General features: G+C 34.6%; 1 protein-coding gene across 1 annotated transcript in view; it reads left to right on the top strand.

Annotated features, from left to right (window-relative positions):
- Positions 1-16372, top strand: part of LOC138328410 (ubiquitin carboxyl-terminal hydrolase-like) — a 32342-nt gene extending 15970 nt beyond the window's left edge. The window contains exons 8-9 of the mRNA XM_069275211.1: positions 1565-1623; positions 15272-16372. Of these exons, the coding sequence (XP_069131312.1) occupies positions 1565-1623; positions 15272-15358 (146 nt within the window). The 3' untranslated portion in view covers positions 15359-16372. The remainder of the gene's footprint in view (positions 1-1564; positions 1624-15271) is intronic.
- The last annotated feature ends 290 nt before the right edge of the window (positions 16373-16662 follow it).

The raw sequence follows: 16662 nt of genomic DNA, 5'->3' as shown, positions 1-16662 counted from the left end.
TGCCTGACAGTGTACAAATTGGGTGACTTCATAGCATTTTTATTGCTCTTTTTTATCTCAATAATCTGTACTATAATTATTAGAGAGTTGCTTATTCACAAGCTAAAATGTACCCTGTATAAGTGAAACCAAATTAAAAAACTTATCTTTGATTATAAGACTTGCCTTTCGAACCACATTTTACTTTGTTCCTAAACTTTAAGGAAAACCTTTACTGAAATTTCCCCATAGAAAAGCATTATAAAAGTTAATAAAAATTCTTAAGTTAAGGAGCCTTCCTTAAAATCTGAAATGCTTTCCTATGCAGAATTTTAAGTTAAGTGACTCATTAAATTTTAAGGAATGTTCATGAAACTGGGCCCTGGGAGGATTTAAATGTATACCAGCTGTTCATCACTACATCGTAGTACCAAGATTTTATGAGTGACCTTAAGTCACGGTTACAAGTATACTGATCACAAATAACTATACAGTGGAACTTGGTTGATACGAACTCGGATAATTCGACAACCCGGCTTAATACGAAGTACTTTGCTGGTCCCGGCCGAATTCCCACTTTATCTTTATTTAAAGAACTCGGATAATTTGAATTCGGAAAACTCAAGGAACACGGATATTACGAAGTAAATTTTGGGTCCAAATGACAAAAATCATACATAAAATGTTCTTATAAATCGAAATGAGATTTTTTGGACAACGAGTTCGCCGAAAATGCCGATTTTCTTTTTCATAAATGTGCTGTAGAACAGCATTTCAAAATATATATCTCGGTTTTATTTTTATAATTTTGCAACTACCGTCAGCGATTTTGACATCTCTCTTGTTTACATCATTTTACGACATGGAACTAGTCTAGATATACCAAGTAAAGATATCGTCAGTAGACATGAGAACTCGCTTAATTCGAACACTCGGATAACTCGGGGTTTTAACCGAGTTCCACTGTATGTTAGGTTGATGCCTTTTTGGACCCAAAATCTGTCACTGTTTTTTAACCTGTTATTAAGTGAACAAATTGTTGAATTTGAGTACAGTTGCTATAGTTACTATCCTAAACATAAATAAATTATGTCAATATTGACCAATTTTTGCGGTGTTTTCCATTTGGAAATCTAAAGTACATGCTTGAACAAACTTTATAATTCTCTGAAAGGTATAACGTAAGTGCCTACACATATATTCTCAGAAAATATTGAAAAGTGCTTTAATGTTTTAAGACAAAAACTTGTTTTTTAATTGAAAAAAATATGGAAAAAATTACCAGATTTTTAATTTCACTTAATTAATTAGATAATTTGAAATGTTACCAATGCTGCAAAATTAGAAAACTCTTTATCAATGAATCAGAGATGTACCAAATATTTCAAATATTTAATCTTAATTTCTGAACATTTTTGGGTTTAAAAAAAAAAGACTGATGGATTATGGGGACCAAAAAGGGCCTAAATTTTCCTTTAAGTGTCTTTGACGCTTAGAGATTTAAGTAATGGTCTGAGTAATTAATCAAAAACATGGTAGAATCATTTATTTTAAATTTAAATATCTTTTAAATGTATTTTTTTAGATGGAAGCTGTGATGCTCCTATTTGTCATGGAGCAACCAGTTCTGACAGTCTACTACAGGTAAGTGAGAATTTTTAGTGGAGTTTGAGAATTTGTGAGAAATCATGCTGATAAACTTTGGATAACAGTTTGTATTATCCGAACACTATATACACAAAGAATATTTTACTGGTTCTAGTACTTTTGGGTTGAAACACATGTTTGTTGGACTTGAGAATAATTTTTTGTCTTTTTTTTTGACAAATTTTATCTAAATCTGATCTTAGTAAGACTTGGTGAAGTTCTGTTCTACTATCATAGCATACATGGTGTCAATATCATGGAAAAATAATTCTTGTTTTTTTGGGTTTTTTTAGGGCGAGCAGAAGTACGCTCGCCCTATTGTTTTCCTTGTCGTGTGTAGAGTCTGTGTACATCCGTTATGCCTAGTGCGCATGAAATACCGGAAGTGAGATCTACGTATTGAATAACTATATTCTGTTGGTCTTTGGCTTATGGTTACATACACAGCTTATGATTTCATAAACATAAATTAAATATTAACTCTTTTGCAACGATTTACATAGGCAATTGTCAGTAATCAAGAACGTACCTGGATTAAACACTTATCACAAAAATACGTTTGGAACTGGAAGCGTATAATCATAAAAACGCTTGCATCTCTCTATATATTCAAGCACCTCACCGATTTTGTACACCGATGTGCATTAAGGTTTAAATAGTCGATAAAGGATTATGGAACTGGAAGCGTATAAACATAAAAACGCTTGTATCGCTCAAGAAATCCAAGCACCTCACCGATGATGTATTAAAAAGGTTCAAATAGTCGATAAATAGACGCATTGTGAAGCGCATTATCATACGAGTGAAACAAAAAAAAGACAATATAAAATATCAGTCTGGGTGTCTGAGCTCTAGATCTAATGTACCCCAGAAAGGCGTTCAAGCGTGGCACAGGTGAGTCACCATGTGCACAGAGACTAGACAGTGTTCTAGCGGACGACTATTTTGAACAGCGAATCAAGTCTTGAGTCTATCGTATCAATATCTATATAGTAATAAACACGCTTCTATGTAACAAAGAACACACTTAACAAAGTTCAAAGGTATTTCACATTTAAAGTTCTGATGAAGTAAAGGAATGTATCTATTACAATACACCAAGGGTGTAAACCATCTCCTTGCAATAGTTCCACAGATAATGAGCGAAAGTGCTATGTACACGGGGACACCTGTTGCCGAGGATTATTTCATACTGGAAACTAAGGTTAGGAAGTAGTTAGCGAGCACTTAATGTCTAACAGACATATTTCTAGTTTTTCTTTAATATGGACTTTTATTATTATGTAGAATGGGAAAGAGAGATGATTGAATATGAAATTTTATTATCGATCATCTATAATCGAAAGTGTTACCAATTAACTGACTGTCGGTTACATCATGACATCACCAGTATGGCTATACAGTAATGGCACATTTAACAACATTTTTAATTGATATGAATCATATGTGTCGTGTCATAAGATTCACTGAAAATATGACCCAAGCTTTGTTAAGGATGCAGGTAATTTTCTGAACATCTTTCTTGATACCCTTTGGGGCCGCGGTGGCCGAGTGGTTAAGATGTCCCGACATATTACCACAAGCCCTCCACCTCTGGGATGCGGGTTCGAATCCCATGTGGGGCAGTTGCCAGGTACTGACCGCTGGCCGGTGGTTTTTCTCCGGGTACTCCGGCTTTCCTCCACCAACAAACCTGGCATGTCCTTACATGACCCTGGCTGTTAATAGGACGTAAAACTAAACAAACCAAACCAAAAATTCTTGATACCCATTCCTTTCAACAGCGACTGTTCTTTGGAAACATTGTGTAGACATCATTTGCAGAATGTCTTCCGATGTTATGATCGAGGGACTCCTGACTCATTAGAAATGTTTTGTAATTGGACTATCAAAGTTAAGAGATTGGGTAATTTGGGTTAGAAGAGCACCTATGTTTATAACATCACAGCTATTAGGTTAGTTGATCACAACGTCTTGGGTTAGCTACTGTCTCAGAAGATTAACATCAAACATTTATAGTACATACAACCAAGGCTCATCAGGTGTTCAAAACAAAAATGGCTCCCTGGGGAGTAAAACTTGGACAGTAAGACAGAATCACCAGATTCCACCATTTCTCCTAGTGAACTTAATACATACTAGCATCAGTTCATTGTTGGGATTACTTTCTGCTTTTATAGAATTTACAGTCTTTCATAACAGACGCCTGTATACGACACTTTTCTGGTAGTCAATATCATTCTTGGCCTACAAAAATTTTTTGTTTTTTTACATAGCCTATACAAAATGTTTTTTGTCTCCATAGAAACAGGACAAACAGGGTGTCATTTTACTTATTTCATTTAAGATAGATTGAATTAAAAACTAAATGAAATAATTCTACAATGTAGTAACAATCATTAGCGATTATGAGAGTTACCTCCCTTGCATTATCACCTTCCTCGAGTACTTGTTAACCCTACCACACAATATATTTTAAGTGCTGTGAAATAAATCAATACATCATTATCGAGGGTAGCTTATCAAATGAACTGACATTATAGCAAACAGGACGCGTAGCTGGCAATCATAGATTTTTTAATCAATCTTACATTTGTTTATCAGATATTGTCAAAGTGAGATTATCTGGTAAAAAGTGATTTATTTGTTAAAAGATCAAATTCTTTTCAGTCCATCAAATCACCAAAACTGTTTTAAATTGTATAAAATTAATTCTAACATGTGGTTAAGATATCTTAATAAAGTACTAGATAAGGGCTTTCACCATAATTATACATGTGTTAGTTTGATAGTGGAGGCGTTAGAAAAAATGTTTTTACTAACAATTTTTTTTTTTTCACTTTTAAGATTTAAAATTGGAAAATATATTACTCACCGACTGGGAACCTGTTAAAATCAACACTGTATTACAAACTGTTAAGAATTCTAAGTCTGGGATTTCTATAAGTAATGTTCATCAGTGAAAATGGTTGAAGAAGTTCCATGTAATTCTAATTTCTTAAAACCATTTTACGAATCATGGTGCAGATCACCGTGAATACCAATAAAGACTTTCTGTTTTAATTTACCCGATCGTCGGCCTATAGATAAGTCATTGGCCTCGACTAGACCACCTTTTCTTCTGTCACATAGATTTCAATGAGTTAATCAATTACATGTAGTCTTATTTAGACTATCTTATCTGAATCTAATAGTTTTAATAACATGTCTTATCTAAATGGAATGTCTGCTTTACAGCATTCTACGAAATTTACAAAATTAACTCAGATTTAGTTTTGTTTAGTGTTCAAACTAAAAAAAAAAAAAAAATTTATATGGTCTTAAATGTGATTACCTATACAGTTGTGGAAAAAATAATAATTGTGCCAATTAAAATTACATGTGCTGTGACTGGGCCAAATTTTGACATGTTATTTTTTCTTCGGTAATATATTGAAAACCACCAGGTTTGATGAACATAAAGCTGTGAAAATCATTCAAATGGACAGGCAGACATGCACCTATGATGTTTTATAAACATTTGTTGCAACACAGAATTTATGCACTGTAAAATTCTTGTTTTTTTTATGCCTTATGAATTTTAGACGGGATGTTTTATAAACATTTGTTGCAACACAGAATTTATGCACTGTAAAATTCTTGATTTTTTTATGCCTTATGAATTTTAGACGGGATGTTTTATAAACATTTGTTGCAACACAGAATTTATGCACTGTAAAATTCTTGGTTTTTTTATGCCTTATGAATTTTAGATGGGAACATATATGAAGAACCTAGTACACTCTAAAAATGTGAAATGAAATTGTAGACCACAACTTGACTTTATGGTCTGACCGTATATGCACTCATTTTACTTCACTGTAGATGTTCATACAAAGATTTTTGGCAGTAATGCCAAAAATAATTTTCAAATTACTTGTACATTTTGTAAAAGTAGAGCCTATGCATTTTAAGTATTGTCATTCTCAAAATGTTTGTAATTTTTAGTGGTAAATAGAATATTAAAAGCTCTTCTTGATTCCTGAGTATGAAAATAGGACTAAACTTTCACAAAATGTCTATACAAAGTTTGCCATTAATCATTTTTTAAAAGAAATCAAATAGAGAAAGCTATAGGTACAGTTTTCATAGTTTTAGTCTGCATCTTTGAGTAAGATGAAATCAAGACCTGAAAAAGGAGGAGGGGTATGCTTGTTAGATCAATTACTTATTTCATTCAAAAATTAACATTCAATTAGCAAGCTTACATTTGAAACTATAGGCTAATGATAGTTAGATTAGTATGCATACTACATATGGATCTAATATTACTCTGGCCAGACTTAGTTACTGGAGATCTCAAAAATCAATAGTACTACAGGCTTTGACATTGCACATGGTAGCTGATGCTATGTAGATGTGAAAGATGTTTTTATTTTTTCTGAAAAATCTCCTGTCTGATGAGAATTGATACAGAGGGGCTTTAGTGACATTGCATGGTTGTATCTACGTAGTTGTCTGGATGGCACTGCTGCTTCCATCTCTATCAATGTTTGTTCCTCTCCACATGTAAAGCTGGTCATTTTATATCTGTGGAGGTATAAAATGCCAATATTCTCATCGTCATTTTACAATATCTATCTTCAATCTGTAAACAAAATGTTGGCAATCAGATAATTGTTTAAAGGAAATAAATCAATAGCGTAGATGAAAAAGTAAAGATAAGTTCTTTACCTGTTTTAATAAAGATTCCTATTACAACTTATTTCGTGCTAATTAATTACAAAGAATACAATCACCATCAACAAAAATTTTAAACTGTGGTCACAACTCGCCATACAACAAAGGTTTAAACTGTGGTCACAACTCGCCATACAACAAAGGTTTAAACTGTGGTCACAACTCGCCATACAACAAAGGTTTAAACTGTGGTCACAACTCGCCATACAACAAAGGTTTAAACTGTGGTCACAACTCGCCATACAACAAAGGTTTAAACTGTAGTCACAACTCACCATACAAAAAAAGTTTAAACTGTGATCACAACTCACCATACAACAAAGGTTTAAACTGTGGTCACAACTCGCCATACAACAAAGGTTTAAACTGTAGTCACAACTCACCATACAACAAAAGTTTAAACTGTGATCACAACTCGCCATACAACAAAGGTTTAAACTGTGGTCACAACTCGCCATACAACAAAGGTTTAAACTGTGGTCACAACTCGCCATACAACAAAGGTTTAAACTGTGGTCACAACTCGCCATACAACAAAGGTTTAAACTGTAGTCACAACTCACCATACAACAAAAGTTTAAACTGTGATCACAACTCACCATACAACAAAAGTTTAAACTGTGATCACAACTCGCCATACAACAAAGGTTTAAACTGTGGTCACAACTCGCCATACAACAAAGGTTTAAACTGTGGTCACAACTCGCCATACAATAAAAAATTAAAGGTTTAAACTGTGGTCACAACTTGCCATACAACAAAGGTTTAATCTGTGGTCACAACTCGCCATACAACAAAGGTTTAAACTGTGATCACAACTCGCCATACAACAAAGGTTTAAACTGTGGTCACAACTCGCCATACTTCCAAGTGTTGTCTACATGCACAATTCCTTTTGTGTTGTACCGGTAATTTCTTCAATTTTGGGGTTCAGTTACACTGAACTGACTGGCTTGAGCTTTATTCAATGTATGGTAGATATGTTGAATTAATTAAAAGGTTGGGACTAGGAACCAATATCGCCGAGTGGTTTGAATTGTTTGAAGTGTAGAAAGTAGGTTGATTGTTTGAATTGTATAAAATATAGTTGATATTAGTTATAGACCTCCTGTATCAGTAGGGTCTGTCTCCAATTAGTGCCAACAAGTGATCGGTCTGACTCATACACACCAGTCACATTACAGCTAATTGTCAAGACAACATCCAAAATATGCACTTCACTTTCTTAAAACACATGGTTTTTGATGTTTGAAATTAATTATACAGAAGACTATTATTTGAGTAGAGTCAATGTTTTTGATTGGATAAGATTTCCCACTCGTTGCCCTCCTAATGTGCAGTTATGATGCAGTATAACTCTCAAAAAACTGATATTCATCAAGATTTGGACTTACATAACTGTTTCAAGTCTTCAAAACGTCACACTCAAATGATTAAGAACTTTATCATTTCTTGGATTTCTAATATTTTAAAAGAATGTGGAATAACAAACATCAAAGAGAGTCTGAATCCTACAGTCATCAGCAGTCATCAGCATTTACGTATGTACGCCAACTTGGAAAACCCCAAAATTTCGGATTCCAGCAGTGGTGTTTTTTGGCTGATTTTGTGATTATGATCTGTGACTCACTGCTCACTTGTGTACCACCAACTGGCATACACTTGCCAACATACTTACACCATATCAATGTCGTTACTGATCGCTTTTGTTTCCAATTATAAGGTGCATAGGGTGCTTTACTAACACTTGGATTCCTAACGCTCCATCACTAGCAATAGTGAGGTCATTAAAAGACAATTACTGAATTTTGATATTAATTCAAGAAATTGTTTCATGATTTCTTTTTGCATTTTATTATAACATATGTATATGAGATATATATTGTTGCCATATCTAAAACTTCTAATTAAGAAATTGAAGAACCACATTTTAAAAATTGTTATATAATTGTCTTACTTAGACCGTACCATAAATAAATTTAAATCTGAAAAGTTTAAGACTTGATTAATTCGCTTTGCAATAACAGCAATTACCAATGCCTACATATATGCATATCTTAAACAGATATGCTACTTTAACACAAAACACAGACATGTGATTCTAATTATATAAGTTCAAATTCCAAATAGATGGAATCTGCATGGGCCCAGATTCACGAACATTCCTTAAATTTAAGAAATCCCTTAACTTAAAATTCCCCATAGGGAAGCATTAAAGAAGTTAGGGAAACAATCTTAAGCTAAGGAGCATTCCTTAAAATTCCCAATCCCTGCTATTCTCATTAACTATTTGATATCAAAAATTAATATTCACTGTTGAAGTTTTTGTGGCATTACATAATCACAAAACCCTACCAGTAAGTCTTGTGTTTTGCTGAAAAGGATAACTAATATAATTTTCTTCAATATCATAAGAACTGTGATAATTAAACGAGCTGTTGGATATCTGTAGTATCATACCTCCCCAAGATCTCTCCACCCACATGCCCTGATCTAATTAGGATCGTGATAATGGTCAGCGGCTCTGTCCACTCACTCACATTGTTTATATACTAGCCCCTCCTTGCATAGTGCGGTCAGCTAGATAATTTTCTCTGACCTTTTGTAGATGTAACTATAGTTATCTTGGTGGTCATTGTTAACTTGATCCATATTTCATCTACATTCCGGCCATTCAGGTCATCTGGAATGTCCAAACCAATCATAACATACAGGCCCATAGCTCATTAGGTTTTGATTGACAGTGGTCAAGGTTTTGGTGTCAAAGATTTCGCTTGACCACTTTAAAGACCAGAGATGAGGGCTAGATATTCCATGACACCTGATCAACAAACAAAGTGTATAAAAAAAGATAAAATCAGCTTCCATGTTGATTGTACATTTATTCTGTACATTTCGAAATGGACCAAATATATATGACATCTTGGGCCAATATCTTAACCTTTCAGCTTTCATCAGGTGTAGTCATCAATAAATATTTAGACATTTCAGCTCCTATATGTATATTAGTACCGGTATCTGAAATGTAACCAGGGATGGGATACTGAGAAATCACATATGATTCCAAAAACCTAGAGCAATGGTGTGGGTTACATATTGAAACGTTTTCCTGTGCACACATTATCTTGTCACAATACTAGCATCAGAACTGCCAAATTAAATTACAGTCATTGATCTTTTCATAAAAATATGCAATTATATTATACACTATTACTATCTTAATAAAATATTCCTCTTTATTCTATTGTGTTGACATTTCTTTTCCTGAAATGTTCTCGGAATGGAATGTTCGTGTTTGGTGTGTGTACTGTATGTGGAGATAAGTAAAAAGGTTACCGCTATATATAGTAGACTTGTCTGTACAGTGTTCCAGGCCAGTATAAATAGATCTGGCGAAGCTTTTAAAGGCTCAGCCGACTTTATAGGACAGCCAAGACCTCAGTGCTTGTCCTCACCAATGTACTGACATGCATATTGCATGATGTTGGGCCATATACCATTGCATATAGCACTGATTTACAATGTCTCACTTAGTACATGTAAGTGAGGCTGGGTCATAAATCTGTATTTAAAGTATATATAACCGCACGGCTTTCTGCTAGCTGTCTTCCTCAAGATTTCTATCAAAATCTTGTTGGTAACATGACATTTTTACAGCATTTAATGCTGAATCATTCACAGCAACTTGACGAGATCCTGTTGGAAATGAGTGTGTATATTGTATCTATATTGTCAAATTTATTTGTCATTAAACAAAATATAACTTACGTCATACAAAGCATATTACACTGTAAACCAACCAGATTTATTTTAAGTTTCGCATGATTGTCTCAGTAGACGGAAACGTGGAATCCAAGCCAGATTTCTACTATTTTATATTATAGAGACAAAATCAAATGTTTTACTTATATTTTTATAAATAAAAGTTATGTGATAAATAGAATCTTACATTTGTGTCTATGTGATATTAAATTTATCAAACTCGTTAAATAATTAGATATGCCATATGAGCCTTTAAAATTATTGAACTTGTTTGATAAATTCCATATCACATAGCGCCACGCATGTAAGATCCTCTATTTGCAGTCATTAATATCCAGCCTTTACATAAAATGTCTTAAATTTCTCTAGTACTTGTCTACATAATATGTTTGGGTAGTCCTAGTTAAATTCCTCATTGGGTGGTCTAGTTATCAATTTCAACTCTCTTACTAATTAGTGATAGTTTTAATTAATAGACAAAAGTTGACAGAGACAATGAACACAATTAATTTACTGATGTATCAATACTTTACAACATTTTGTAAAACAAATAAAACACAAGTTGACCACATATATTTTACACGTAATTGCTTTATAATTCTCTCATGTTGATTCCTATGCTTTTCACTTAAACATATTTAAGTACAAGTTGTCTGGATCAGTTATTACCGTATTCGACCCAATAAGCGCCCATGTCCCTATAAGTGCCCTTCCTCTTTTTGAGGCCTCGATTTTGATTGTCCACACATAAATAAAGACAAAAACTACAAAAAACTGTCTAGATTTGCAATAATTTCGTCTTATTAGCATCTTTTCATTTTTTTCAATTTTTAAACACCCTGGGCACTTATTGGGTCGAAGACGGTACATTGTTTACCGGGTGAGCAGAAAGATATATACATTTTTCAGGCTAAAGGTAGTCATTATCTTCACATACACATCTGAGAATGTTGTGGATTTCTTACGATTTTCATGATTTATTTGTAAATATGTTACATGTATAATGTATATATATTAAACAGAATTGATGTAGTTCACCAGTAGCACGGCTTTATATATTCAGAATGACTTTGCGATATTTTATTAATATGTACTTTATTTTGTGATATTGATAAGCGGGGGTGAAACTACATAGTACTTTAGTATGTTTGTAACATTCCCACAGACAACCACAGTCGGTGAACCTCTCTATATCACTCTCAAGCTATTTATAAAACCTGCTGTAGTGTTAAAAACATTCTGGAAAAACCAGAAACTTCTACTCATTGTCTGTGAAATCTTCTTAGATCTGCTGTCAGATTTACATAGGTCCAAATCTACAGCTGCCTTCAAATGACATTTAAATCGGGAGTAATTTATGTTATCAAATGGTTGTGGGGGTATCTGAGCATTGCTTCATTTGTAAGCAAGGAGAGATCCACAGATGACAAGGTGGCCCTGACAACCAGGCATTTCTTTGTCCCAGACCATGAGAACCAGCAGGCCTTGACCAAGCTGTGGTTTCTATTTCCTGTTCTAAAACCACAAATATGCTGTTTATACCGAAATACATATCAAACTTTGGCCAAATGTTCAAAACAACCTTCAAGGTGAACAGGTTCTTTGAGCCCTGGCTGGGGGGTACTTTACAGTCAAATAATTTCACCTAATTATAGCAACCCAGAAATACATTTACTTAAATTCCTGACTTGAGTTTCAATTAAATGATGTTATCTTTGTAGAACCTTGAGTGTTGGTCAATTTTAACTGAAATTTTTTCTTGTTAAATTTTCTTTTGTAAAGGTCAAATAAATTGTAGAATATTGGCAGAGTAGCTTCTTTTGTTTGTTCATGTACAAGTAATTCATGGTTTAAATCATCAGCCTGACATCAGTACATTTAGTATTAGGTTTCAGGTAAATGGGATTTATTACACTGACTTTGTGTACCCAGTAAGTAGTGGCATACATATATATATAAATATTGAGACTAAATGACTGACTCCAATACACAAACCCACCCACCTGAGTATGGCACATTCATACTCAGTTCATTCAAGCCTGAATTGTTTTTGTGGCATCAGAGATGAATTAGTGCGTGCTAGGTAGAACAAGTCTAGCTTCTATTTACTGTTCACTGATCTGGCCTGTCTGCACTGGTATCCATTACTATAAACTTACATACTGTGCTATATCAATGTACTTTAAAATAGTTCTTGTAGAAAACACGAGTATTTGTTATATAATATGTTGCACTTGCTTGAGTTTAAATTGTACATTACATGTTGCACTTATATTTAACTGTGTCACAATTTGAATGTACATTATTACTCGGTCTCCCGACGTAAAGTAATTGAAAATTCTGTAGATGAAACAATCATCACCTGTAATCTTATGTACAGCTTCAAAAGGAATGTAGGCATCACGTCCAGGAACATCTAAAAAAAATGGGGGGGGGGGGTATGCCTGTCAAGTTGGGTCATAAAATCTTTTTCTATGTAATCCTTTGAGGGGATTATTTCGCCTCCATCATTTTATCAATTTTTACACCTTACAGTTCTACAAGGATGTTGTTTTTCGTCGTTACATAGTTGTTATGTCATTACACAATGTACCATGTATCCTCTTTTAAGCCTCTTGACAGTTTGTTTAACTATAATCAGATTAACCTTACACACTTGCTAATCTTACTGAAACTGGCGCTGTGTGCACCGGTGGTGTGTGGATTGTTGGATTACTAAGAAAACTCAATGGTTAGAGGGATTAGTGATGGCTGGTATAGAAGGGAAGGTGACCTTGAAATAACCACACAGTAAACAAGATGGCCACCTTGTCAATGTTCTGATATAGAAGGGAAGGTGACCTTGAAATAACCACACAGTAAACAAGATGGCCACCTTGTCAATGTTCTGATATAGAAGGGAAGGTGACCTTGAAATAACCACACAGTAAACAAGATGGCCACCTTGTCAATGTTCTGATATAGAAGGGAAGGTGACCTTGAAATAACCACACAGTAAACAAGATGGCCACCTTGTCAATGTTCTGATATAGAAGGGAAGGTGACCTTGAAATAACCACACAGTAAACAAGATGGCCACCTTGTCAATGTTCTGATATAGAAGGGAAGGTGACCTTGAAATAACCACACAGTAAACAAGATGGCCACCTTGTCAATGTTCTGATATAGAAGGGAAGAAGGTGACCTTGAAATAACCACACAGTAAACAAGATGGCCACCTTGTCAATGTTCTGGTATATAAGGGAAGGTGACCTTGAAATAACCACACAGTAAACAAGATGGCCACCTTGTCGATGTTGTAATATAGAAGGGAAGGTGACCTTGAAATAACCACACAGTAAACAAGATGGCCACCTTGTCAATGTTCTGGTATAGAAGGGAAGGTGACCTTGAAATAACCACACAGTAAACAAGATGGCCACCTTGTCAATGTTGTGATATAAAAGGGAAGGTGACCTTGAAATAACCACACAGTAAACAAGATGGCCACCTTGTCAATGTTCTGATATAGAAGGGAAGGTGACCTTGAAATAACCACACAGTAAACAAGATGGCCACCTTGCCAATGTTCTGGTAGATAAGGGAAGGTGACCTTGAAATAACCACACAGAAAAACAAGATGGCCACCTTGTCGATGTTGTAATATAGAAGGGAAGGTGACCTTGAAATAACCACACAGTAAACAAGATGGCCACCTTGTCAATGTTGTGATATAGAAGGGAAGGTGACCTTGAAATAACCACACAGTAAACAAGATGGCCACCTTGTCAATGTTGTGATATAGAAGGGAAGGTGACCTTGAAATAACCACACAGTAAACAAGATGGCCACCTTGTCAATGTTGTGATATAGAAGGGAAGGTGACCTTGAAATAACCACACAGTAAACAAGATGGCCACCTTGTCAATGTTTGTGATATAGAAGGGAAGGTGACCTTGAAATAACCACACAGTAAACAAGATGGCCACCTTGTCAATGTTCTGATATAGAAGGGAAGGTGACCTTGAAATAACCACACAGTAAACAAGATGGCCACCTTGTCAATGTTCTGTATAGAAAGTCTTAAGGATTTTCAACAATAATGGTGTCTTAATGCTTTTGTCTTTATCAAAATCACGATTTGTCTTGTTTATGCTGCTCCTGCTGTGAAATGGTGGGGAGGGTAAGGGCATTATTATCATAAGAATGTTTCCATGTCTGTTTTGCCCTGTCCTGTCCTCTTTAGTCTTGGTCATGTCCCAAATGGTGTCAGTGGCATCATTGTTACTGTCTCACAGACAGTTCTATTTTGTACATAGCAGAGTTACCTCCCTCAGTGTTCACAAGTAAAAGTGGTCCGATGGCCCGAGGCTATAGAAGATCTGGTCGGTCTATGTAAAATCTTATCATGTTGGTCCTATTGTCTATGCAATTTTGACATAGAATTCTTTTATTCTGTATCCATGGACAAATTCTAATTTCGATCTATATTTAGTGAAATGCTTGACAAGGATAAATGATAATATTCATTATGAGAAATCCGTAAATTTAAGCAATTTTCATTGGTGTTTGTTGCTTTAGTATAACAATCAATCTTACGATCCTTTAGTTTTTAAAACAAAATATGTATGTGGTGATATAACGGGTCTATGAAAAAATGACTGGGGCCATAGAACTATGGAAAATTCACAGTCACTTTCAGACACTGCTCCCTTGCCGATAGGTATCTATTGTGAAGTCATTATTTTGTGAAACTCCCGTCGTTTTCTCTGAAAAGCATGACGTTACGCTCTCAAACTCGGATACCTCTGTGATATACAAATACAGAATAATGCAGCCTAATTGAATAGCTCAAAAGTGTTTTGTTTGTTGAAATCAAACTCTACATAAGCAGTGAGATGTCATTCATCTGTCTACCATGCTACTAAAATTCCTCAAATGTCTTGGATCAAAGTTTTCTTCAATATGATATATCCTAAAACAAGCAGTATTTTCTGACAGTTTTGAATGGCCTCAGTACACCAAAAACTTTCATTAGAACACCATCAATATTTATGACTTAAATTATTTTTTCTAACTGCTTTCATATACTTGTAAGAGACCTAAAATGTTTATAAAGTATACATATATGTAGGAGACATCAACCTTACATATAGATAAATGTAGACTTTGATTTTACTTTCAGGATGCTGTCAACGTTACTAAAAAGTTCATGGAAAGGGACCCCACTGAACTCAACTTCACTCTGATGGCCTTGACCAAGAAAGGTTAAAGTTCATGACCCTCAGTCTACATTGTAACATTCCTTGAGGAGGATTTCTCTGTCGCAATGGTTGTCAAGCAGTATATTTATTACGGTGACGCTTCATGGATGCAGACTCCATCTTAACTGCAGCTGGCGCATATTCTTCAGTCAAACAATAAATATTGTGTAGTGCCATTGTGGTCAAAAGTCTTTAAATCTGTGACATATCTAATGCCTTGATACTTTCAGTTTCTTGCTTATACATAAAGTATGTAACAGTTTTACATGGAAAATACTTTGTACAATAACATGTTCTTATTTTCTGGATATTCCGTCTTTGCAAATGAGTTATCTGCCCTTGTGGGTCAATATCAGTTGACATGATTGGTGAGTGTAGGATAATTACAGTGTATTCTGTGTGGAGTAAGATGTCACACTCCGATAACTCTATGATATGTAAAATATAATCAGCTCCAGACGATGAGAGAAGATTTAAAATGCTACTGTGAGTGATTATCATCCTTCTTATGGCCTCTCTAACTTTTGTGACAGAAATTGACAAATTCATCAGTCAATGAAAATCTACAGTTTTGAAATTTTATAGACCACTCTCTCAACAATAAAGATAAAAATTAGTGAAAGCACACTATATAAATTAGAATTAAGCATAATCTGTAGTAGACTCAATTGCTCTATATATCACCTTGGCCACATAGATAATCAGTGAATGTTAATTGCTTTAATGATGTGATGTATTTGATGGCGTTTTTGGTGCACAACCATCCTGATAACATGGAATACCAATACGTATGTGACAGTTTCTGTGGAGGAAAACTACAATGTTAATGTCCAATAACATGTGCTTTATTGATAACAAGTGTTGGTATCAGCTCTGTATGGGCCAAATCGTGGGATATAAGTATATATATTTATATATTTTGTATCGTTTATTTTCTACCGTTTGTATGCAATGTTTAGTTCAGTTGCACAGGTGATCTACAAAACGAAATAAATTCCCAAAGATGTTGGTGTCAAAAAAAACTTTTTTTTTTTAATTAATGCTGCAGCTCTAACGACTTCTAGACATGATGATGTCATCTTTAGAGCTATAAGAAATTACTGCAAGTGGAGCAAAGTAACAATTTTGACTATTCACACATTTGTATGCCAGTTATCCGAAGGACCAAGGTGAGCTAATAGCATACCCCGTCGTCCGTCCATCTGTCAACAATCAACTTCTTCTGCATAACCACCGGTCAGAATTCAACAAAATTTGACTGGTAGCATCCTTATGAGTAACTGACTAAAAATTGTAAAAATGATGGGGCTGA

Source organism: Argopecten irradians, chromosome 7 (genome assembly GCF_041381155.1).
Source record: "Argopecten irradians isolate NY chromosome 7, Ai_NY, whole genome shotgun sequence".
NCBI classification, from domain to species: domain Eukaryota; kingdom Metazoa; phylum Mollusca; class Bivalvia; order Pectinida; family Pectinidae; genus Argopecten; species Argopecten irradians.
The sequence above is the reverse complement of the archived record's forward strand: the minus strand, read 5'-3'. Positions and strand labels throughout refer to the sequence as shown.